Source organism: Euwallacea fornicatus, chromosome 24 (assembly GCF_040115645.1).
Source record: "Euwallacea fornicatus isolate EFF26 chromosome 24, ASM4011564v1, whole genome shotgun sequence".
NCBI classification, from domain to species: domain Eukaryota; kingdom Metazoa; phylum Arthropoda; class Insecta; order Coleoptera; family Curculionidae; genus Euwallacea; species Euwallacea fornicatus.
The window spans coordinates 3,303,518-3,324,959 of NC_089564.1; the positions used below are offsets into that span (position 1 = coordinate 3,303,518).

Sequence of the window (21,442 nt, forward strand, 5' to 3'; positions counted from 1 at the left end):
TCAAAGTTGATTGATTTGGGATTTTCTAGAATCTATTGAACATTCTAGATCAGTCGAGGGGGGCTCTAAACGTTTCTTCCCAAGCTTTGAAACATTAAAAATTGTTTGCGTAACTCAGTAGTTTCTAGATATTTCTTTCGATATTCTTGAAATGAGTCACAAAAGTTTTTTACAGTGCTTTGAAGAAATGGCCAACATTTAGAGTTAGAAAAACCAAAGGTTAACGCGGACTCGAAGAATAAAAATAATTTGCAGAGATTGTTCTCATAAAAACTCTCCTGGATATCTATCCATAGATTATCAAACATAAAAAAGATCACCACTCTATTGTCACATTAAAATCGCCAATTTCCTAAGTACAATTAAACAAAACTGAACAGCTCCGCGATTGTCTGCCTACCTCAAGAAATAGACGTTACATTGCACCCAGAACCCAGTCGTAAAACACCCGTATAATTAACCCAAAGCAACGACTTCAGTGCCCTCTTTATTGTACATTGTTTTTCGTTGTCTGTAGCATTTTCGAATTCTTCAACATTGATATGAAAAGAGTGAAACAGTGGAACAATGAAACAGTTGAACAATGAATGTCGTGTCGGCCACGGCGGCTAGCACAGGCGCATTAACAATACCGGTTCGTGAGAAAGCTCTTTGATATCACATTATTGGGATCGCTCCGCGTGCTTGCAATGCCGGCACGCAATTGGTTAGGGCATCCAAACTGGCCACGCCCTTTTATATCCTTGCTGGGGCTCGGTTTGATTCCCGGGTAATTTTGATAGAGCAACTCCGTTCGATCCAATGAGAGTCCTCGATAAGACGATAAAATCAATTCATCTCTAGGGCATGAAAAAGCTTGTGAAAATATTCCATTACTCAACCCAAATAAAATCGAATCAAAACGATGTGCGTATTCGATTATACTTTAGTACCTAATGACTACACAGCCTTTCCCACACAGATGTAAAAGTACTGAGTACCCATATAAAGGTCGTACTTGTAAATTAAGCCCCATTACAAGATTCAGATTTCTAGTGTTAATTTAATGCTTTAAACATGTTAACGTTTATTTGCATAACTTCGGTATTAGACAGAGGTGATAATTCTTCTGGCCGGTACAATAATTTGGACCACTCACTGCGGTTATTTGTATTGTAATGTTTCTACATTACTGTGTAATAATTGAGTCATTATTTATCTGACTGTAAGTATTTCAAGCTGCGCCACTGCTTTTAATACTTTATAGAACCTAAGTACGAATGAGGATTTCCGACCTAAAATTCCTATATTGTTCAAACTAAATATGAAAGGGTCGATAAGGCAAGTCAAATAAGAGATAATAAAAAAATACTTCCACAAACTGAATTGTCCACCAGGAAGGGGGCTAAACAAGGTTAATAAGTCTCTAGGAGGATTATTAAATCAATATTTGCGCATACCTGACGCATTCTACATTTACGACTATCAACCAACAGTTGGTTTTATTTCAATCGTGTTTTACTGAGTAGAGCTTTCAGAGCTTTTGGAATGGCTGGAATTAAGTAGTAGTAGTAGTAGGTACTTACCTGTCGAGAATTTTGCATTATAGAATTTTTCTGGTTTTGGTTGTGAAAATTCTTAACAAGACTGAATAGAGACGTGTACACTATTTTGATACTTAGTTCAAATTGACAGAAATGTTTCACTTGACTTTAATTCTGACCTTCACTCTGGCCAGCCGGGTGATATTAAGAGTGTTCGGTACAAGACCATACCAAATTAAAAGAATCTCCTTGAGCTGTACAAAAAAACGCTCAAGGACATTACGATGAAAAGAAATAGTTGAAGTTGTAATAGGGGAAGGTGATCATCAACGACAACTACATTTTACCAGATATTTTTATTATGATACAACATACCTTCATTTATATAAGGGTCTAGAAATTGGCCTTGAGCTTTGATAGGCACCATTGAAAAGGAAGAGCATATTTATGGTCAATAATATGTGTGTCAAAAAAGTTGTACCTAACTTGACGAGGTTATAAAAGACATTAGCTGAACAATTTTGTATAGGAGCTGCCAGACAAAAATGAACCGTTTTGGCTGCAAAGTAATTTTTTTTCAAAAAATCATTCGTTGACGCCAAAATACTTCGATATTTAAGTCATGTTTATTAAAGATAACTCAAAATAACTTATAATAAACGGTCAAAATGGCAACTCCCCACTGATTACATAAATTGGTTCTTTTAATCACTGATTAACCCACCCCCATTGTAAGATGTGCGGATCTTACTGCATGAAAAGAGAGGTTGCCATCACTCTTCCTGACTATTTTTCTTGGATGGCGACAGGAGTTTCATACACCAACAACTTGATGTTCCCCCAGAGGAAAAAATTCAACGGGTTTAAATCGGTACTTCGCTTTGGTCATCTGACAAGTCCGCGTTTTCCGATTCATCGCCTATCAAAAAAAATTGGTTTAGATGATCCTGGACAGTACAGGCAAATGTGCAGGTGCACCTTCATTTTCGAACCAAAATGTATCCTGTGCATCTATAGGATCCTGCGCATTGTCCAATAGCTCAGTAACCAGGCCTTATAGAAAATTTAGGTATGTACGTGGTACCAGTTAGCCGAGGTGGAAGCAGGAACCAGCCAATTAAAATGTTGCGAACAATACCGGCACGCATGTTAATGGCAAATTAGTCTTGATGAGGTCTGATCTATGCGACGTAAGTATTGTGATCGTCCGATATGTGACTGTTGCGACTACAGAAGAACCCGTCCTTAATGAAACGCTTCATCGATGAATAGAATTGTCCAACCTAAATCCGGTTAGTTTGCAATACATTGCAAAAACCATTGGCAAAAATGTACCCGTGGCTGGTCTCTTTCGGATCTAGTGCATGTCTCTTTTGAAAATTGTAAAAGTGCAAGAGCTCCTCGTGAAGTACCGATCACCCTGTTTGGTGAGCAGGACTAATTTGATTCACTATTGCAGGCGTGCCGGTAGTAGATTGTTCATCAATTCAACGCAAAACGTCTTGCTTAAAGGTCACTCTTTGTGCAGTTCGGGGATTGCCGGTTCCTCCATCTGGGTTAAAACTGCCTGTTTCTTGTAATCGATGATGGATTGCTGAAATCGTGTTTCGAGACGGATGTCGGTGATTTAGAAAACGCTCAGCATAAAGGAGCCGAGTTTCTCTAGCGTTGCATCTTGCCTGGCCATAAATCAGATGCATGTCTGCATACTCTTCAAAAGTAAATTGGACTGTTTTCACAGTTCAAATGCAATAATTTCTCGCCGAAGAAAACAACGTGAAGCACTTAATTTGCTGCTATTACAAATAAAATCAATTTACAACAATATGGAGCTTAGGAAGGCAATGGATAAACTTGTATCAGGAAACAAAAAGCGTCCGTTTTGTTTGTTTTTATTCTATTCACTTAAGTTGAATATCTGAGTCTTTTGACCAAAAGTGACTTAGGAGCCAAAACGGTTCGATTTGATTAGAGATGTCTATGCAAAAATTGTTCACCGCAATCTTCCTTGTAACTTTAAGTTTGGTACAACCGTTTTGGAGCACCTTGTAGTAATCGGTGAGATGATTCCTCTGTTTCAAATATAAAATAATTGAGAAAAAAAAACAACATTTTGAAAAAATATTTCGCTTTCACCAACGATCGATGTCTGCTATATTAATGAGATAGTTGTATCAATCGAGATCGATTATACTGGATAGAGCGGGCATTTTAGGTCACTTCATGACCACTCTCACGAGATGTTTTCGAAATGTAATATGTTTTTATATTATATGGGAAGGGCACTACTGCTTTTTCTCCCGTGGATGGTGTAAGATTAGCCGTGAAGCAGAGAGCATTTGAAATTTAAGATTTTTTCCTCACAAATTTAGATAATGGAAGTATATATTTTTTTCTATATGACGTAAATAATAAAAAATTTTGGGTTTGATATGTTGTCGTGTTATATAATTAGGCGATAATATGCCATATCACCATAAGATACATATAGTGAAAACGAGAATTAGCAAACTGCGGATGAAACCTTACTTATGAATTTCCATTCCTGTTTTGCTTCTGGGAAAGTATTCAACACCCGCTAATCAAAATTTAATCATCTTTAATGACGGATGCGTTATTCCACGTAAAATGTTAATGCGTTCTCTTTTATTTATGCATACTGATATTATTACCTGTTAAACAGTTATTTTTGGCGATTTTCATGGCGAATTAAGAAGTTATCACGTACTGCGATACATAAGGGAGGTATTGGATGTTGGTAATTACTCTACGTGGTATTTTAGTCATTTATGATTAAACAAGAGATCAACCTCGGACATATGAAAAGAAACCAAACAGGAATAAATCCCATGTATAGTACTCAGTAACGCGGAAAATATACTTAAAAAAAAAGACATGTTTAACACCAATCACTTAGTTCACATTCAAATTTTCGGTAAGATGACATGAACCATATAAAAAAACTGTCATTTCTCAGCGATCGAAAATAGAACTTTCAAAGAATTTTGCAAAAGTCAAATAGTCGCCTCTTCTGTACTTTAACGTTTATTTTCGGTTTATTTCCGACGGTAACAAATTTATCCCCGAAGAGTTGACAAAAGACTCTGTCCAAGCCCTTACTAAAGAATAAATATTATTCTCAGTTTTAACTAAGAATAGTGTACAATTCCATGGCTCCATCAACCGCTGCTGGCGTGTGAGGCGTTATTCCCAAAAAATAACAGAATTAATTAACGATCCGTCTCACACATATAAAACATATTCTCTAACGTTGCTAAATATTGCTTTACTTATTTCTTCACATCTTTGTTTTATTTCACGTCCCAACTTTTTAGTATTTGGCATTCAATGAAATAGATTTTCGACTTAAAACAAGTACAAGAAATCAAGGGGTGTAAGTTCGGAAAGCTTGGTGGCTATTCCGTAAGGTTTGAAACTCTTCCTGATTGTTTTACGCAGTCTTACTCGAAGTTAAATTCCAGTTTTTAGACTCTCGTAAACATCTCCAATAACATTTTGTCTGCTGAAAATTGATCTGACAAAGTTATAACTTAGAAAAGAGTGCAATTCTAACTCTCCGACAACTCTTCCTGATATTTGAGCGAATATTCCAAAAAAATACAAAAAAGAATGATTAATACCCTTGAACGATAACGAATATATTAGCTATTGTTTTACTCAGACAAAAATGTGAAATTCGCTGAGATGTTTGCAATCCCGCAGCGACGTTACTTTAAACTCAAGTTCAATAACTTCTGCAAATCTCACACTCAGTTTCGCTTCTTCGGCACGCATTAAGCGAACATATAATTTCTCGAAAATCTACATACGTATAACAATATTAAAGGCTGTTTATTAAAGGCTATTAAAGCCTTTAAGGCGAGGCGGCGGTTGCGAGGGGATTCTCGTCAGCGATAAAGGAGAACAATAAGCGAGGGCGTGACCGCCGCCGTCGACCAATCAGGGCCGTGCCCGTTTCGCTTTTATTTTACGACTCTGCGGAATTAAACCGCCAAATTTAATTACTTAAAGTTTCAGCTGCGATCGGACTGTGACCAAACTTTCGCCTTTGGAGCTTATTTTGTACCGAGTGGACCAAATTTGGGGCACCTTTAAACAGGACCGTGCCACATCCCGAAAGTTTGATTTCCAGAGATAAATGCTGCAAAATGCCGGTGAGAATGCGTTTACCTTTCATCAAGATAAAGAAAAATCAATTACTCTGAAACCTAATAGATTTTTTTACGCAGTAATATTAATATGCATAATAGCGCATTTAATTACCTAGGTATCGACGCTCTTGAGTATAAAATGCTTTTATAGTGTTGTGTGACCAACAAGTTAATTAAAATGATGATGAAAAAAGTTATATAAATCGTCGGCGTAGCCATAGTCGGTGATGCGTTACTTTAACGTACAAAACGCGGAAATTAATATCTTATCATTGACCATTAACTTCTATCGCTGCCATGTCGCTATCTGTAACAATGAGCGCTCTATCTATAAATTTCATCGGCTTGAGCCAGAAAACCGGCCATTCAGACTCCATTAAATACAAATAATGATATCTCCCAGGAATGTTATGGCGTGTGATTTATGTCGGACATCGGGCATCCTTTATTTGTAGCGATATTATTATGTATAATGTAAAAGAAAGAAATCTATCAACTGTCAGATAGGGACGCGGCTTGCGCGGGAAAACATCCGACTCGATTTAGACAATCTGAACGAAGAATCGCGACTCTCCGAGAGCCTGATATCCATCAGTATTCAATATTGTCCAATTCAATCATCATTCATTCAGACTAATTGATTCTATTCTTGGGATTGACAATGGAAACAAACCCTTTATATGGGAGGTTCGCGTTTCTCACACTGCAATATCAGAATATTGATTACTACGTGCTCTAGGTGAAATGTGCACTGGGCTAATGGACTCCTTCAAATTAAAATTATGTGCCTCTTTTCTTGCTCAGTTAATTTATATCTCCAATTTAAATCCGCCAAAACCATTTCCAACTAAACCCCTAAAGCCAACAATTTTGGTCAATTTCGGATTGAAATGTCATAAGTGGTCCAAATTATTGTATTTAAACACAGTCCGGTCGCTAGACTGCGGGGTGTTTTAAAGCAGATATGAGGGCCCCGCATTTATAAGGGAACTGTCTTGGTCTTTTTTCCACAATTGTGTTTAGCAAAAGTGCAATCGAGAACTTAATTGGGACAGATTTCTTATAATTTAGCCTGCAGGAGGTCAATTATTCAATTGAGACTCTGTGATATGAAATTATAGGATCTGTTCATCGAGGTTTTTATTAGGTTTAGCTGAGTTTAACGAGAGACATTGTGAGTTGAGATCTTTGATTTAGTTGTTGATCATGTCGACACTTACGGAACAAAGTTTAACTGAAGATACAATATTTGAATATTCGAATATTATTAGCAAATATTTTAGCCAAGTCCTAGACTTACATCACTGACCCATCAGAGGTGCTATTGTATGTAATTTGACTTTCAGAGACGATTTAGGCTTTCAGAATTTTAGCAAAGTGTAGTGAGTACATACATATACAGGGTGTTTCCTAACTACGTGTAAAAAATTTAAAGGCGTAATCCTCGACTGATTTTGAGTCAAAAATGTCTAATAAACATATGTCCGCAAATGCCTTGTTTCTAAGATACAGGGTGTTGACTGAAAGACGTTGAAAGAGATTTTTAAAGGTTTGGTGGTTGAGAGCTTGGTGGTTTGGAAACCTTTCCATGTAAATACGCCTCGCTGTCAAACACTTACCATCAGCAAGGCCGTAAACAAAAACCATATTGGCCATTTCTTGATTAGTGTAATTAGGCATTTGAAAAATTTTCAAAACTGAGGTATAATCTGATTTTTGGGACACAGAACTAAATTATTTCACTTTAGAGAGTAAAACACCAAAATAACACTGACTATCTTGTTTATAGTAGTGGAAGTAGCAAAAAAACTAACAATAAACAAGTTAGTAAATACCACCAAACCTTTAGAAACCTTTAAAACCTTTTTCAACGTCTTTCAGTCACACCCTGTATCTTGGAAACAAGGCATTTGCGGACATATGTTCATTAGACATTTTTGACTCAAAATCAGTCGAGGATTACGCCTTTCAATTTTTTACAGTAGTAAGGAAACACCCGGTATAAAACTATCAAACCACATGTGTATCAATAAGCAACATCGAACCATAAACTAACATTTAAAACATCCCTTAATTTAATTTAGGATACTTCTTCATTCACCCATTTGCCAATATGTATTTATGCCCCATTTTTCCTATCGACGGAGGAGTGTGTTAGCATTGCATAAATTTTGTATTTTCAACTCGAAAATTCAGTGGAAATAATTTCATTTCAGATGATGAGATGATAGAAAGAACAAAAAACCAAAAACAATTTTAAGTTACGTTTGAACTCTTAATTTCAAGATAAATAAATGTTTGTTAAATGTTTTAGAGTCGACGGGACCAATCGTCATAGAACCACAATTTAGCATCGCGTTAGAATTTAAACAATGTCATATACAGTGGCGTCGGAAGCGAAAAGTGGTGGAAAAAGAGTCTTGAATGTTGAGAAAATGTTAACAATATTTTAGATTTTATTGGAATCAATTCACAAAGTAATGGTGACTAATGTCACAGTAGTAGAGACACTTGAAGCTTTATAGGAGTAGTTTTTCGGGTTTATTATAATCTATTTATTGTTCAATGTTGTTTTTAGTGTATATTTCATATTTTCTGTTAACGTTTGGTAACTTCAAATTTATTTAAATCCAAGTAAGTTCACTGGACCGCTTGATTTCCATATTATCTATCAGTATGGTACCTTTACAAAGTGCCCCATGAAAATGAGCTTTCAGCCTTATTTTGAGGACTATAACTAAAAAAAAGTTCAAATTTGGATATCATACTAAAATGGAGATGATCTATTAATTAAAAATATATTCAAGAAAATATCATTTCCAGTTATACCGGAAATCAACTCGTTTATCTAAAATAGAATACTCTGTATATTATATCAAATTTCGATTCTACTGAACATTATGAATATTTTTTATGCATAATGTTATATACCTAAATTTTACGGTTTTCGAGATATTTATAATTTTCTAAAAACAAGATAATTGCTGTGTATTTTCTAATAATTTTGACATTGCAGCTTGAGTTATTCCATTATTAACAATAAGTTTGTTTCTTTAGAAAAGTGTTTTAGCAGATCCGTTAATTTTAAAATTATCTATTGTACGTTTGAGAACTTTTAGTGATAGTTTCGTTTTTTTTCTGGATATCGAATATTAAATATATGAAATATTCTAGTTAATACTTTGTTACCTTCACTACAAATATTAAACATACTGAGATAATCTTTGTTTGTATAATTTACAGGTGTCGTCATACTTAAGTAGACTTGAAAGCATCAACAATAACAAGGGTTTTTTTTCGGAATAAAATGAAAATGGTTAGATTTAGGTATATACAATTGGATTGAAAGTAGTAGACTTTATTTTTTATGTTAAATATGTATTTGTTGAATAAATATGGAGCCCGTATTTGAAAAACGACACGCTTTTGAAGTTTTTTAATGAAAATTTTCGGCTATCTTTTCGAGCACCCTGTATGAAAACGCATGATTTAATTCACTGATTCAAGGGCGGTAAGGCATTTTGAATAACACCGCAAAATTTCGTTACAAAATACTTAACCATTTACGAACGATTAAAAAATACATTAATGACTTCGATTGTCATATTTTTTGGAAAATTCTAAATATCTCGAAAACCAAAAAATTTTGGTATACAACTTTTTACATGAAAAATGTTCCACAGAATTGAATTATGGTGTAATATGCAGGGTGTTTCGTTTAAAATAAGCGAGTTAGCATTTATTTTCGGTATAACCGGAAGTGATATTTTCATGAAAATAATCTGAATCAATAGATCCCATCTATTTGGGTAGGATAGCCAGATATCATTTTTTCCCAGTAATAATCTTCGTTATACGTGTGGAGGCCCATATTCGTGAGGCACCCTGTTTCCTTCCGATACTGCATATGTTACATACTGCTAGGTAACTTAGATGTTTTGATAAATGCCTTATGAAAGAGAAAAATTAAACGACTGTTGTTTTTGGTAATGCTGAAATGGACTGCCTGATCAAAATCAATAGTACGTTGCAAATTTTTTCATATCGAAGGTTCACTCTTATCCAAACCAAAAACAAATTACAAGAGAAATATGAATGTCGGATACCTGCTTATACGTCTATAACACACATGTTAAACATTTTATTACGTTAAAAAGACGAGGCTATATACATAGATTGATGTATGGCTCATATTTAATAAAATAAAATGGCTGAAAAGCAATGAGCACTCGGCACTGTTTTAAACAAGGACAGCGTAGCAGTAAAGAGCAAATGATTATAGTTAAGAAAATAGTTGTTTATGCTTAAGTTTATGACTAATTAGTTTTGTTTAGGGCATAAAAGGAATTTATGTGATATATAAAGTTTATGATTCGCATTGAACGGTAAAATGACTTTATATTAAAACGTAATTAAATTTGGGGAATTTCGACTTTTATGGAGTATTAAGTGGAGTAATGAAGCAACGACCACTATTTTCGATAGTGCAGATGGTTGCAATAAAACGGAACACAATGAAATCAAGTTGACCAACAACAAATTAACGGAAATGTTTTTCTCCGGGTAGTTTATAGTTCAAAAGCCAATAAACTGAGAGGTGCTACTCGCCGAGTTTTACTATACTGCAAGCAACCACGTGTTTCTAAATATTTGTTAGCACAAATCTAAAACAAGCCATTTAATTACAATTCCGGAGCCCTTTTATGATGCTGTTTTGATTAGGAATGCATTCAAGTCGGAATTTTCTAATTTGGCCCCCGGCCAGATAATTAAACATTCTCAGATATTGCCACAAATGATAAAAAGTATGCACTTTTGGCACGGTTCCAGAGCATGTTGCCATCCGCCGTTTCACAAGAAAAGTTTATGGTAGAAATTAACCTTTTTTATAGGTAGAATATATGTACGGGGAATTGATTGCTTTGCGATGTTCGAAATATGCTCAAATTCCTAGCAAAATAAAATAAATTGTAAATTAGGCACACGGAGGATTTTCTCTTAAGGAAATGCAGGACAGTTTTTCCCCCATCTACCGACTCATTTAACGAGATCTTAAACGTAAGTGATAGTTTTGCTTGCGACAATTTAATAACGCAGCGAGGAATGGCTTGGTTCGCAGATGCTTTTAATACCGTTTTTGGGATAATGATGTCTGAAATTGCTGTATTTTTTCCTTATTGTCTACTTTTAAGTTGCAGCTAGTTTCAGTATTTGAAGTTCACAGATAATTGCTAAACATTAAAGATTCAAGGTCAGTTAGATTTATATTCATTCATAATTTTAATTACCTTGTTTTGTCTCTAAAAATGAAAATTCATGTGTGAGTAACTTTAGCCGGGAGATAATTTCCATAGAAACAAATAGGTAAAGACAAAACATTGTTTAAGGAAAATGTTCCAAATTTAGAGGAATCTTCAAATTTTTACCGTTTTAGGTTACATTAAGTGATTTTGCTTTGTTACTGATTTTATATATTTAAACGTAAAAAAAGTATATACCGGGTGATTCAAGAGGTGACTCGCCGTTATAACTTTTTTGTTTTTGAACTTAGAAAGTTGAAATTGGGAGAGAAAGTGTACGCGAATAGAGCCGATTGATCGACTTTAATGATGTTTATCTAGCACTGCCGGTTTAACCAGAAATGACTTCAACTTTCGATTTTTAAACGAAATGCCTGCAAGTTTGAACTTTTTTGGAATCTATAGGTCATTTTTAGTCCAAAAATATGTAATTTTAAAAAATACATTTTTTTGTGTAAAAAAATTGATATGGTGTTAATATTTGGAGAATGTCTTCGACGGCCTCCCGATGCTGCACGACTTTACGCAGAAAGGTGTTCACTTAGAAACCATCCGGCCGCCACCATTTAAGAAAAATTAGTGAATCAAATGAAAACGAGATATGCTAATGAAGAAGAAAAAAAACACAATTTCTACAAGTAGAAATATTTTATTCCCTTGTTTTGTGATTTGAGCGACGGTCGTGACGAACTCCACGGCCAGTATTTTTTTTTCTAAATTTGAATGTCTTTAATGAACTAACAATTCATTTCTGAATGAATCTACGTTGTGTTTGGTGTCAAAAAATTCAAGAAAAACTGGTCTTTTAGATAATCGCAATGAACCGCCATGTTGCCATTTTATGAACGAAAGATAAATGACAAAACTGCTTTCGGTATTTAAATTGCTTATTAAAGAAGAAATCCTCAATAAAATGGCAAATTAGTATTTTTTCCCGTTATTTAGACCTAATATTGGGCCTAATACGTATGCCTCGGTGGCGACGTTCGACATAAAAAAACACTTTTTTTTTAATAACATTTTTAGACTAAAAATGATCTCTAGATTTCAAAAAACTAAAAATTTATAGGGAATTACGTTTAAAAATCTAAAGTTGATGTAATTTCCGGTTAAACCGGAAGCGATGGATAAATGCCACTAACGTCAATCAATTGGCTCAATTCTCATATAGTTTCCCTCCAAATTTCAACTTTCTCAGTTCAAAAACAAAAAAGTTATAAAGGCGAGATATCTTCTTGAATCACCCGGTATATTGGACATTTTTTCAGACATGGTCCAGAAATTGGGGGGTGTCAACGTTAAGAATTTGAAAAAGGTACCTACAGATCCCACGGTTTCCGAGGTAACCTTCTGAAATGTATTATTTATGACAGTTGACACATAGACTACCATTCCGAACATCCATAAAGTCTGCTCTTCATGCATCTGTCATTTGCCGACACCATGATCCGGCAAAATGATACATGATTGGTTGGAGTATAAATTAATTGTCAAATAACTGAAGTAAAGCGTAGTAAAATTAAAAATCATTCATCCTACTCCGCATTGCCCGTCATGTTGACCAATCCGAGCGCTTGTTGTATTGCCGAACGACAGCCGCATGAGACGGAAAATTATAGGGTCGATTATATCCGTCATGCGTCCATTCTTCTCGCCAATCAGACTGAATGGCAGACGCGTATGTAGGTTGAAAATTTAACCCGATCTGCTAATGATTTTATATTGGTGGATCACCCGGTATAATAGGGTAAATTGTAAAACCCGGTAAAGTTGCGGCACGAAATACAATATTAATGTATCTATGCCCGAGGGCATAGTTTTCCGCCACCTAAAGAACCGACGTCGCCGTCGGCATCTACACGCGTCATTACCAGATACATTAGATTATTAAAGAGACGTGGCATAATTTTAGGTTCGCCAACGGATGCTGAATTTAATAAGAAATATTCCGAGAAATTAATCCAGTCTGCATTTAATTTTAGAGAGTGTCTTTTGATGTCTTCGGCCGCGCACTTGTCATTTTGTTTCCACGGCTTTGGGGGCATTTCGAATTGCTTTAAATGGCCCCGGTGGACGGATATAGTGGATGGTTAAATATACTAAAGCAGTGGCGTCCTTACAAATGATCAGTAACGTTGAGGCATGGGTTCTTCCGGCTGTTTCATCCCCCGCAGTGATAAAGGACCGCACCTCGTTTCATAAATTCAATTATTCAAATCCGCCCTGATGTTCATCATCTGAGACAAAACAAATATTCAAATGGTGTTATAAATACTTGGTGACAATATTAAAACGGAACCGTGTATTAATATGAATGTAATGTTATGGAGACACCCTGTGGATTGAGATGATAAATCAATTCCCTACATCGCAGTACTAATAGTGTCCTCGGTACCCCGCGGCTCACCTCCTGCATTATTTATGATAAATTTATAAATCTCTGAATGCACCACGTCCGCCCGAATCCATTCCAATACTACTTCATTTTGTACGTGTCGAAGATGCACCAATGTCTTAGTGAGAGAAACTACCTGTAGATCCACTTATATCACCGGACACATATTTATAATAGAAAAGTCACTTGGCTTAAAGTTCGAATGTGTCTCTGATAACTTGTTACTTCGTGCACCCGCTGAAAGCAATGAAAACACATGAAGAGTGCTGGCTTTTTCGGGTTCTGAAGGGCTCCTTCGATCTGATTAGATCGTCAATATTGATATAGTTTCCTTAGCTGATATCTTACAAAAGTCTAAAAACTGTAGGTACTTCGATGATCATCCTTACTTCTGACTCTTTAAAATCTTAACATTGTAAGTTCAGTTTTGGTTTAGGTTAATTCTGCTATTTTTTAGACCTTCACACGCGTTCTTAAATGAGATTTCTTTATTGAGCATTCTAAATGTTTTGATTATGTGAGATGTTCATGCTCTAGGAAAGTAAGGCACTGGATTACCTTCAAACTATAGCTCATCCATTCTTTCCTTCATCACAAAAAGTCGTTTTTTTATGTTTTTGGTTTTGCAACCAGCTTCTTTCTCTGGTAACCTGAATAGTATTTGACGAAGGCTTTTTTAAATCGAAAGCAAATTAGTTCCAGTGCAATTTAGGCAGTTTCAGCAATCTATCTCAATATCCTCGGGTTTATTGACGGCTGATATCTATCTTGTCTAACATTTTTTTTCACATTTTTATTACCTTCCTAAATTTCAGGTTACAAAAGAAATCAGTTTTGCATTACTATAAAAAAAACTGTGTTTCAGAGAGGCATGTTGTCTAAGAAAAGAAATGAGTTTTTAAATAATGGGCCAGATGAAGTAATTTAAGCAAATTATCATGAAAACTTTCAATGTGATGAAGGTCATTATAAGAATGCCATTTACTCGCAAAAGAAGGTCCTTTAAAATACCATATACTGCTTCCATTTCTTTGTCAAGATATTATAGAATTTGTAAAGTAAAAAAAAAGAAATTTTAAAAATCCGATAAATTTATTAGAATTAACAGAAGTCACGTTAGGTACTTAATTTAAACTGATCACCCCTTTGGTTGTCTTCTCATTCACACTTTCCTCTTAATTGAAAGTTAAAGGAAAACTGAAGTCGTTTTCACTCTCGCTGTTTCCAGCTCCATCTGATGTCGAAAACTATTTTTTAAATTAAAACATTTCTAAGCAGTTCTGTATTTTGGAAATAATGTTTCAGACGTCAATAGGGGCTGTTGGAATCGTGGAATTGTACACCATTTTCAGTTAACACTAATTAAAAATGATATTTACACCTCACTAAGGACTCGGGCAGGCGCTCCTATTAAGGTTTCGACGACAAATCACCGAACGCATTTCGGTTTTTGAAAACTATGAGAAAAGAATAGAAAAAGGAAAATAAAGAGTGAACTAAAATGTGTGAAAGATGAACTTTTGAAATTTGTGAAATGCTCTAAAATTCCTCTCTTCGGTCGCTGTCGAACGAGAGTGTTTTTAACACGGATCACGTCATCCTCCTAAAAGATTGATCTGAGATAAGTGGTTGATGTTTGATCATTGTGCCTAATTTAACTCGTCTTGTTTATAGATTTTTTTCTGTGTCGATGTGATATTTGTTACAGTTTGGCTTCTTTTTATGAATACAACGTAGACCTCTTATTCGAGAATACCCAAGTGTTATCCATGTTTACCGAACAAGAGACTACCTATATTTATATCGGCTTTAATGTAGTTTTGCTGTTATTTAATTCTCTTTTTGGTTTGGGTGCTTCACCAATATGAAATTTCCTACCACATCAATTTTGCCTTATTACGGCCTGTTCGAAATTGTGAAACCATTTCCCCATAAGGCTACTGGGATAATTGTGTTCACGTGAAACTTTGCGTATGTCTCTTCGACATTGAAATTTTGTCCATTACATATTAATTCTGCCCGATCATCTAGGGACTAGTAAGTACGTACAGTGTCACATTGGTGCAAGTGGTCTCTGGACCAATCGAGTCAGGTTGGTTTGTGGCTAACGCCTTTCTGATTCAGCTTAGTGTCCCACGGTGTGAAACTACATCCCCGTTTGTCTTTCGTCATTAATTCAGTTCATAAAATTTGGAACCATTAGGAAAAATATGGGACAACTCAATGAATCGGCAGATTCGAATTTACTTGATGCGCATCTGCAAGGACATTTATCACGTTTCTTGATGATAATTATTTCCTGTACCGTTTATGTGTTAAAATGATGATTTGAAGGGTACCGTGATGTGAAGATCAAGTAAGTGCCTCGTGATACACTTGTGTCGTACTGTATCTGACAAACTGGAGATAATTTTTGTGACTGAAAAACATCCTTGAAGAATTTCGCCGAGACAACAAACTGCAACCCATTAATTTCCCCAACTTATAAACCGTGACTGCCAGTCTGGGTCGATATAAACGTGCAATTATATTTATTCTCTTTCTAAGAATAATAGCACAGTTATTTTCGCCAACATTCGCATACAGGATCTCCACAGCATCCCCGTGGACCAGCACGGAACGCACGCACCTCTCCCTCACCGGGCAGAAAGAGACGGCGTACGGGGCCGTAGGCGTAGTTTTGATTAATGTCGATTATAAAAAGTTCTGTCTGAAGAGAAACGTCGGTTATTCTGGGTTTTATTAATAAGAACCGAATGGTGTTGTCTATCAAAACCGGGAACATGTGTTCCAACAGGCAAAAGGCGAAAAGGTTGCCTGAATTATTTGATACAGTCTATCTTTGTCTTCGGGGATTTATGAGATTTGGTGCGCGGGTATTTCGGAAAAATAGGACAACTATTTGGGTTTATTAATTGCACAAATTGGGTGGTCGGATTGTGTTTGGGTTAAGTATTTGGCACTTTTGGCATGGGACGTCTCACTGTTGTGCGCTGCCTCAATTATGTTTTATCCGCAAACATTCTTCCTGATTATGAAAAGGTAGGGCCGATTCAGCTGAAACCTCTTGGCGAGACGAATTGTCAGTATAGTACCTGTTACACAGGTATAGGAAGACGACATGACCTAAATGCTCGTATAATAGAAAAACAAACGATTAAATTGAGTTCCATGGACAGTCTGACACAAATATTTTTGTAAAGAAAAAATCCTACACTCCATTTCTGGAGATCAACTATGAAGATCTCGGTAGTCACAAAAGATACGAGGTCAGTTAAATTGGAATAAAGCTGCGAAATTTGGAGTGTAAGAATGAGCCGTTTCAAATCGAAAAAAACTGAAACATGTTCAAAACATCTTTTTCTTGGCGAGATAATTCAAAGTGAGTGACACTTGACCATTGCGACTTCTCCCTTTGTGCAACTAGGCGATTTCATATTTGAAATGCGACAGTTTGATTTCGGCAACCATCACCGACTTTCTTTTTTCGCATTTGGGACTCCTCGAATACCCTGTGTAATATGAAGCTCAGTCTCAACAGCTCGTTAAGAACTACCAGAGAATCCAGAGAAATGCCAGAAGAAAAAATGCAGTTTAGTTTTGGAGTCGAGTAAATTTTGAAAGTCTTGCGAGTATCCTTTTCTACGAAATCAACGACTTCCTACAGAGTGTGTTAACTTGCGCTGGCCCGTTCATTGAATTTATTTTTAATCGATCATTTTGATTGGCAGTCGGAAGTTACATTTTCAAATATCTAATTCGTATCATCAGAATGGCCTTGCAGGAAAGTTGATGCCTGCACAACACATCAATCCTGCTTACAAATCAAATCTTCAAAGTACTGAGTTTTTTGTGGTGAACACTTCGACTTCCAAAGGCCTAATCTCTTAAGTAATTAATGCTCGGTAGTTTAATGAAGAGCTCTTATTCTTCAGCCTATTTTTATCCGACACTCTCCTTCTGCCAACACGATGGCCAACCTGTCGTTGTCGCAGGATTTAAAACCCAAACCGTGTTTGTTCTTACAATAGGAAAAATGGCACTTTATCCAACATAAGCGTTAAGCAGGTTAAGACGATCAAGCATGGTAGGCAGCACACGTGTATCAATATTTGCAGTGAACCCTCCGTTCTCGTGTTTGCCTTAAAAATGCTTTTGGGTCGGCTACCTCTTTTAATTGCTTGCCTTTGTATTCTACCTTATTCTGCCAATTGTTTTTAAGGTCGAGTGCTGAAACGACACTCCATAAATTGCAGGATTGTGTATCAGGAATTGCTGCCTTTTAGCTCGATTTCACTCGTTACTGCAGTCTATTTTTATACACTTAACTCATTTCAGATTTGGCATGTGGTCCGTGACACCCTCCCCTTATTATACGAGGGAGGCCCTTATAGCGACACCCCTAATCGTATCAAAGGGACTTGGGAATGTCACCATTTCCTGAAAGTGATTGATGGTTTTGGCGGAATTCTAACATCGTGTTCTCGATTTTTTTTTCGAGTTTTCTCAAATGATATATTAAAAAGATTTAGTAATTATCGATATAGAAGCTAAGACACGCAATATGAAATACAGAAGCCCAATTTCGTACCACTCAAAGTTAATGCGGATTTAATGATTTAAGTTTTGCTCATTTTTCTCAAATTATGTTTGCTATTCCTGATCAGCTCACCTGCTCGGGCATTCAAGAATTGACAGAATAATTGTCCATAATAAACCATGGGAAATTTTCTGCATGACATTTGCAGCTGTTGATATCGGTTTGCATAGATTAATATAAGATGTTTCGATAATCGTTTTGCATCACGATAAGTCAATTTTTGTGGATCCTGGGTCAACGAACAACAGCTTAGGCCAGATTTCTGTAATATGGTCAGAAGTGAATATTTTCGAACGAAGATTCTGAATATTAGTGAACATTCCGGAAAATTTCGTTATACATGTAGTTTTAACCCCACTCTCGCCTCATCTTTATGGACATTTTGGATATTTTTGAGTCCAAGTCCGGTTGATCTTCGCGTCGTTTTGAACGTTGTACAGCATTTGAGAGAGTTTGGACATTTGAATTTAACGTCTCTGGTCGAAAGGGAATTTCAGTGCATAATTATTCTAGGAACCAAAAGCATGAGAAATTAAGTTGTCACGCCAATAGGAAGCTACTTGTGCCTTAACAGTTATTCCTTAATAGGTCGCTATCATCGCTTGAAGTGCTTCCTTCGCAGATTTCACAAGAATCATCATCAGTTGGCACGCAGCAGCAACATCCGTCATAACTCACACTTGAACACCAACCAACAACAGAAATTGAACATAATAAGGCGCGCACTCTCTAGCAAATCAATTTAATGACTGTTGATAATTACCCATGTTTTAATTGTCGCTTTCACGTAGAATTATTACCAAACTGGCCAAGCGATTTAATGCCGATCTATCGTTACATTGTTATTTCACTTACATCACAATCAAAGCTTTCTATGTTGTCGATAATTGGCCATTGTACACGCACCTGTCATAAATTGAATCGTTAAACCCCGTTTATGACTTGTTGGGAATTTTTTTTTTTTTTACTTGAGATTGAACCGCCATCTTATTTTTGACCTCCAGAAGTGACCTGTTTGCGCCTTTTCGCCGCATTACCCTTAATCGTTTTGGACTATATCATACCGTAAAGACGTTTAAATGGCGGACATTCATAATTACGATCATCAAGACACGGTTATTAAATTTGTCGGTCGGTGGACATGGAATTATATCCCGCAGCATGTGGATATAAATATAAATATAATAATATGTTTATATCTGTTGTTAAGTGCACATTATTAAGACAAATTGGACCGGCAAGTGCAGACCAGACTGCAGTTAAAGTTTTAGTGCTCTCGGATTAAATCTGGAGCATATTTCTCGAAACCTATAGCAGAAATACAGTACGTGGAGGAGGAAGTCATATTTAAGGTTCGGATCAAGAATTAAAAGGTGAGATCCATCGAGGATTGAAATCCTCGATGGATCTCACCTCTCCGTGACATTCTCAAATACCTAAAAGGTGTAAGCTCATTATCGGTGCTTATTGTCTCGGTTATTGCAATTTAAACGTCGCTTTGGTATTTATTTGGCTCGAAAATGTAACATTAAACAAATAAGCAAGCACGGAAGCGTCCCATAGAAAACATCTTGTCTTTCTTGACATCTTTTGTTGTTTTAAAACTAGCGATATTGTCAGAAAAAAACCATTTATTTCGCATTCGGTTCTATTGACGTCTACAATTCTGAAAGCAAATACTGTGCTCTTTTATGCGAGCGAAATGTTTAGAAAGAAAGGAACTCAAAGCGTGCTGAATTCGTAAAAACGTGCAGGTTGAATTCACTCCGGCTTAGGCAGCAGGTTCTTAGGAAACAATGATGTTACCCCCTTAACAAATTCTACGAAGTCCTGAATTTTACCACTTCGGGCTATTAAAGCATTCAGGACGTTATTCGCTACACTTTTTGGTCTCTCAGTTATCCGAAATTACCTTTAAATAGTTGCAAGTTATTTACACGGAAACTGCACATATGGCTCTTACGGAAAAAGTTCTAGAAATTTCAGAATTTTCTTTCAGCTTTCTAGTTACATAGGTTTTGACTTATGTAACCTCCCTTGTTACTCATGTACACCGTAAATTATGTTAGCCAGAACCTCATGATACACATACTCCAATATCCCAAGTACCTCTTCTTCGTCTAAGAGGGCAACGAAAAGCATCCATCAGCTTTTTCAATCACGTTCACCAACATCAAAATATTTTTAATTTGGAAAAAAATCCAAAATGTAGATTTCTCCGTTTTACTGCAGGAGTTTTATTTCTTTTTCTTTTCAGTCTGAGCACTTTGAGTTAACACATGGTGAAATCATAATTAATTCAAAATAATATACTTCAAAAAGAACCTGAGCCACATGTGGTGAGTTCTTACATAATTGCATAAAAATGATTTGTTTTTATATATTAAATATTTCATGTATTGGAAATAGTTCTGAAAAAGGGTACGAAGTAATAGGAATGTCCCGGCAGTCAAAATGTCATAGAACACAGAGGACTGTTGGCCACGTCAAACAACCGTCACAACGTCACAACAACGTCAAACACGTCGTAGTGACGTTGGTGTGGACTTCAATTCGAATCGTGCAAAATTTTCTTTTTGAAGATTTCTACGGTTTATTTTGATATACGATATATGTTAGTTTTTGTCGATTTTGAAAAAAGTGTAAATATCTCGAAATCCATGATATTTTCATTCAGGCTATTTTTTCGTTTTCTGACTTCTAAAGGATGGGCCTTCCATCAAGCGAAGTATTGTCGAAGGTTTACGGGACACCCTGTATATAACTTTTCCATTCAACGAGGAAACTTTCTTCTGCCAACTTCCACGTCCTTATATTTAAATCAGGCAACGAATTAAGAAAAAGATACAATCGGCCGACAATGTTCTCATTGATTATATCCGGATCTGTACACTACTTATGCTAGATTAAAATTAGAAAATCATATAAAATATAAGTCTCTACATAAATTTCCTAATTTCAGTTTTCACCGATTTGAATCAATTAAATTATTGCTCGGGTAACTTTCTAAAAAGAACGACCAAGAATCGATAACACTTAACATATTTCTACGATTATTCGTCGTAGGGTTAAATAACAAATTAATATTTAATTGAATTAGATAAGCGAATTTTTCCATTAAATGATTACTTCCTTGGAAATATCAAAAATATTAGACTTAATATAAAAGTGAGACCACATTAACATGCTCGTGCTAAGTAGAATACAGGTGACTGTCAAATAATAAAAATCCATGTCATATATTAATAACATGTTTATCCTATAACTAGTAAACTTAACACTACATGTTTTTTTTTTAAATATATTAAGGGTAGTTTTGGTTCTATGAAGCAGTAATTTGATTAAGGAATTTGATAGTTGATGCTATTATAAACTCATTTAATTGCAATAAAAAACAAAATGGACTAAGTACGTTTACGTCATAGCGAATTTGTATATTATTTTAATGAATC

The 21,442-nt window shown here is 35.7% G+C and overlaps 1 protein-coding gene across 8 annotated transcripts in view; it reads left to right on the forward strand.

The window, feature by feature from the left end:
• retn (retained) overlaps positions 1–21,442 on the forward strand; it is a 169,359-nt gene that overhangs the window by 17,450 nt on the left and 130,467 nt on the right. The window contains exon 2 of one of the 8 annotated variants that reach the window (XM_066296166.1): positions 5,556–5,698. The exons of 6 other annotated variants lie outside the window; for them this stretch is intronic. In XM_066296166.1, the coding sequence (XP_066152263.1) occupies positions 5,693–5,698 (6 nt within the window). In that variant the 5' untranslated portion in view covers positions 5,556–5,692. The remainder of the gene's footprint in view (positions 1–5,555; positions 5,699–21,442) is intronic. One more of the 8 variants, XM_066296167.1, reaches the window with a different exon arrangement.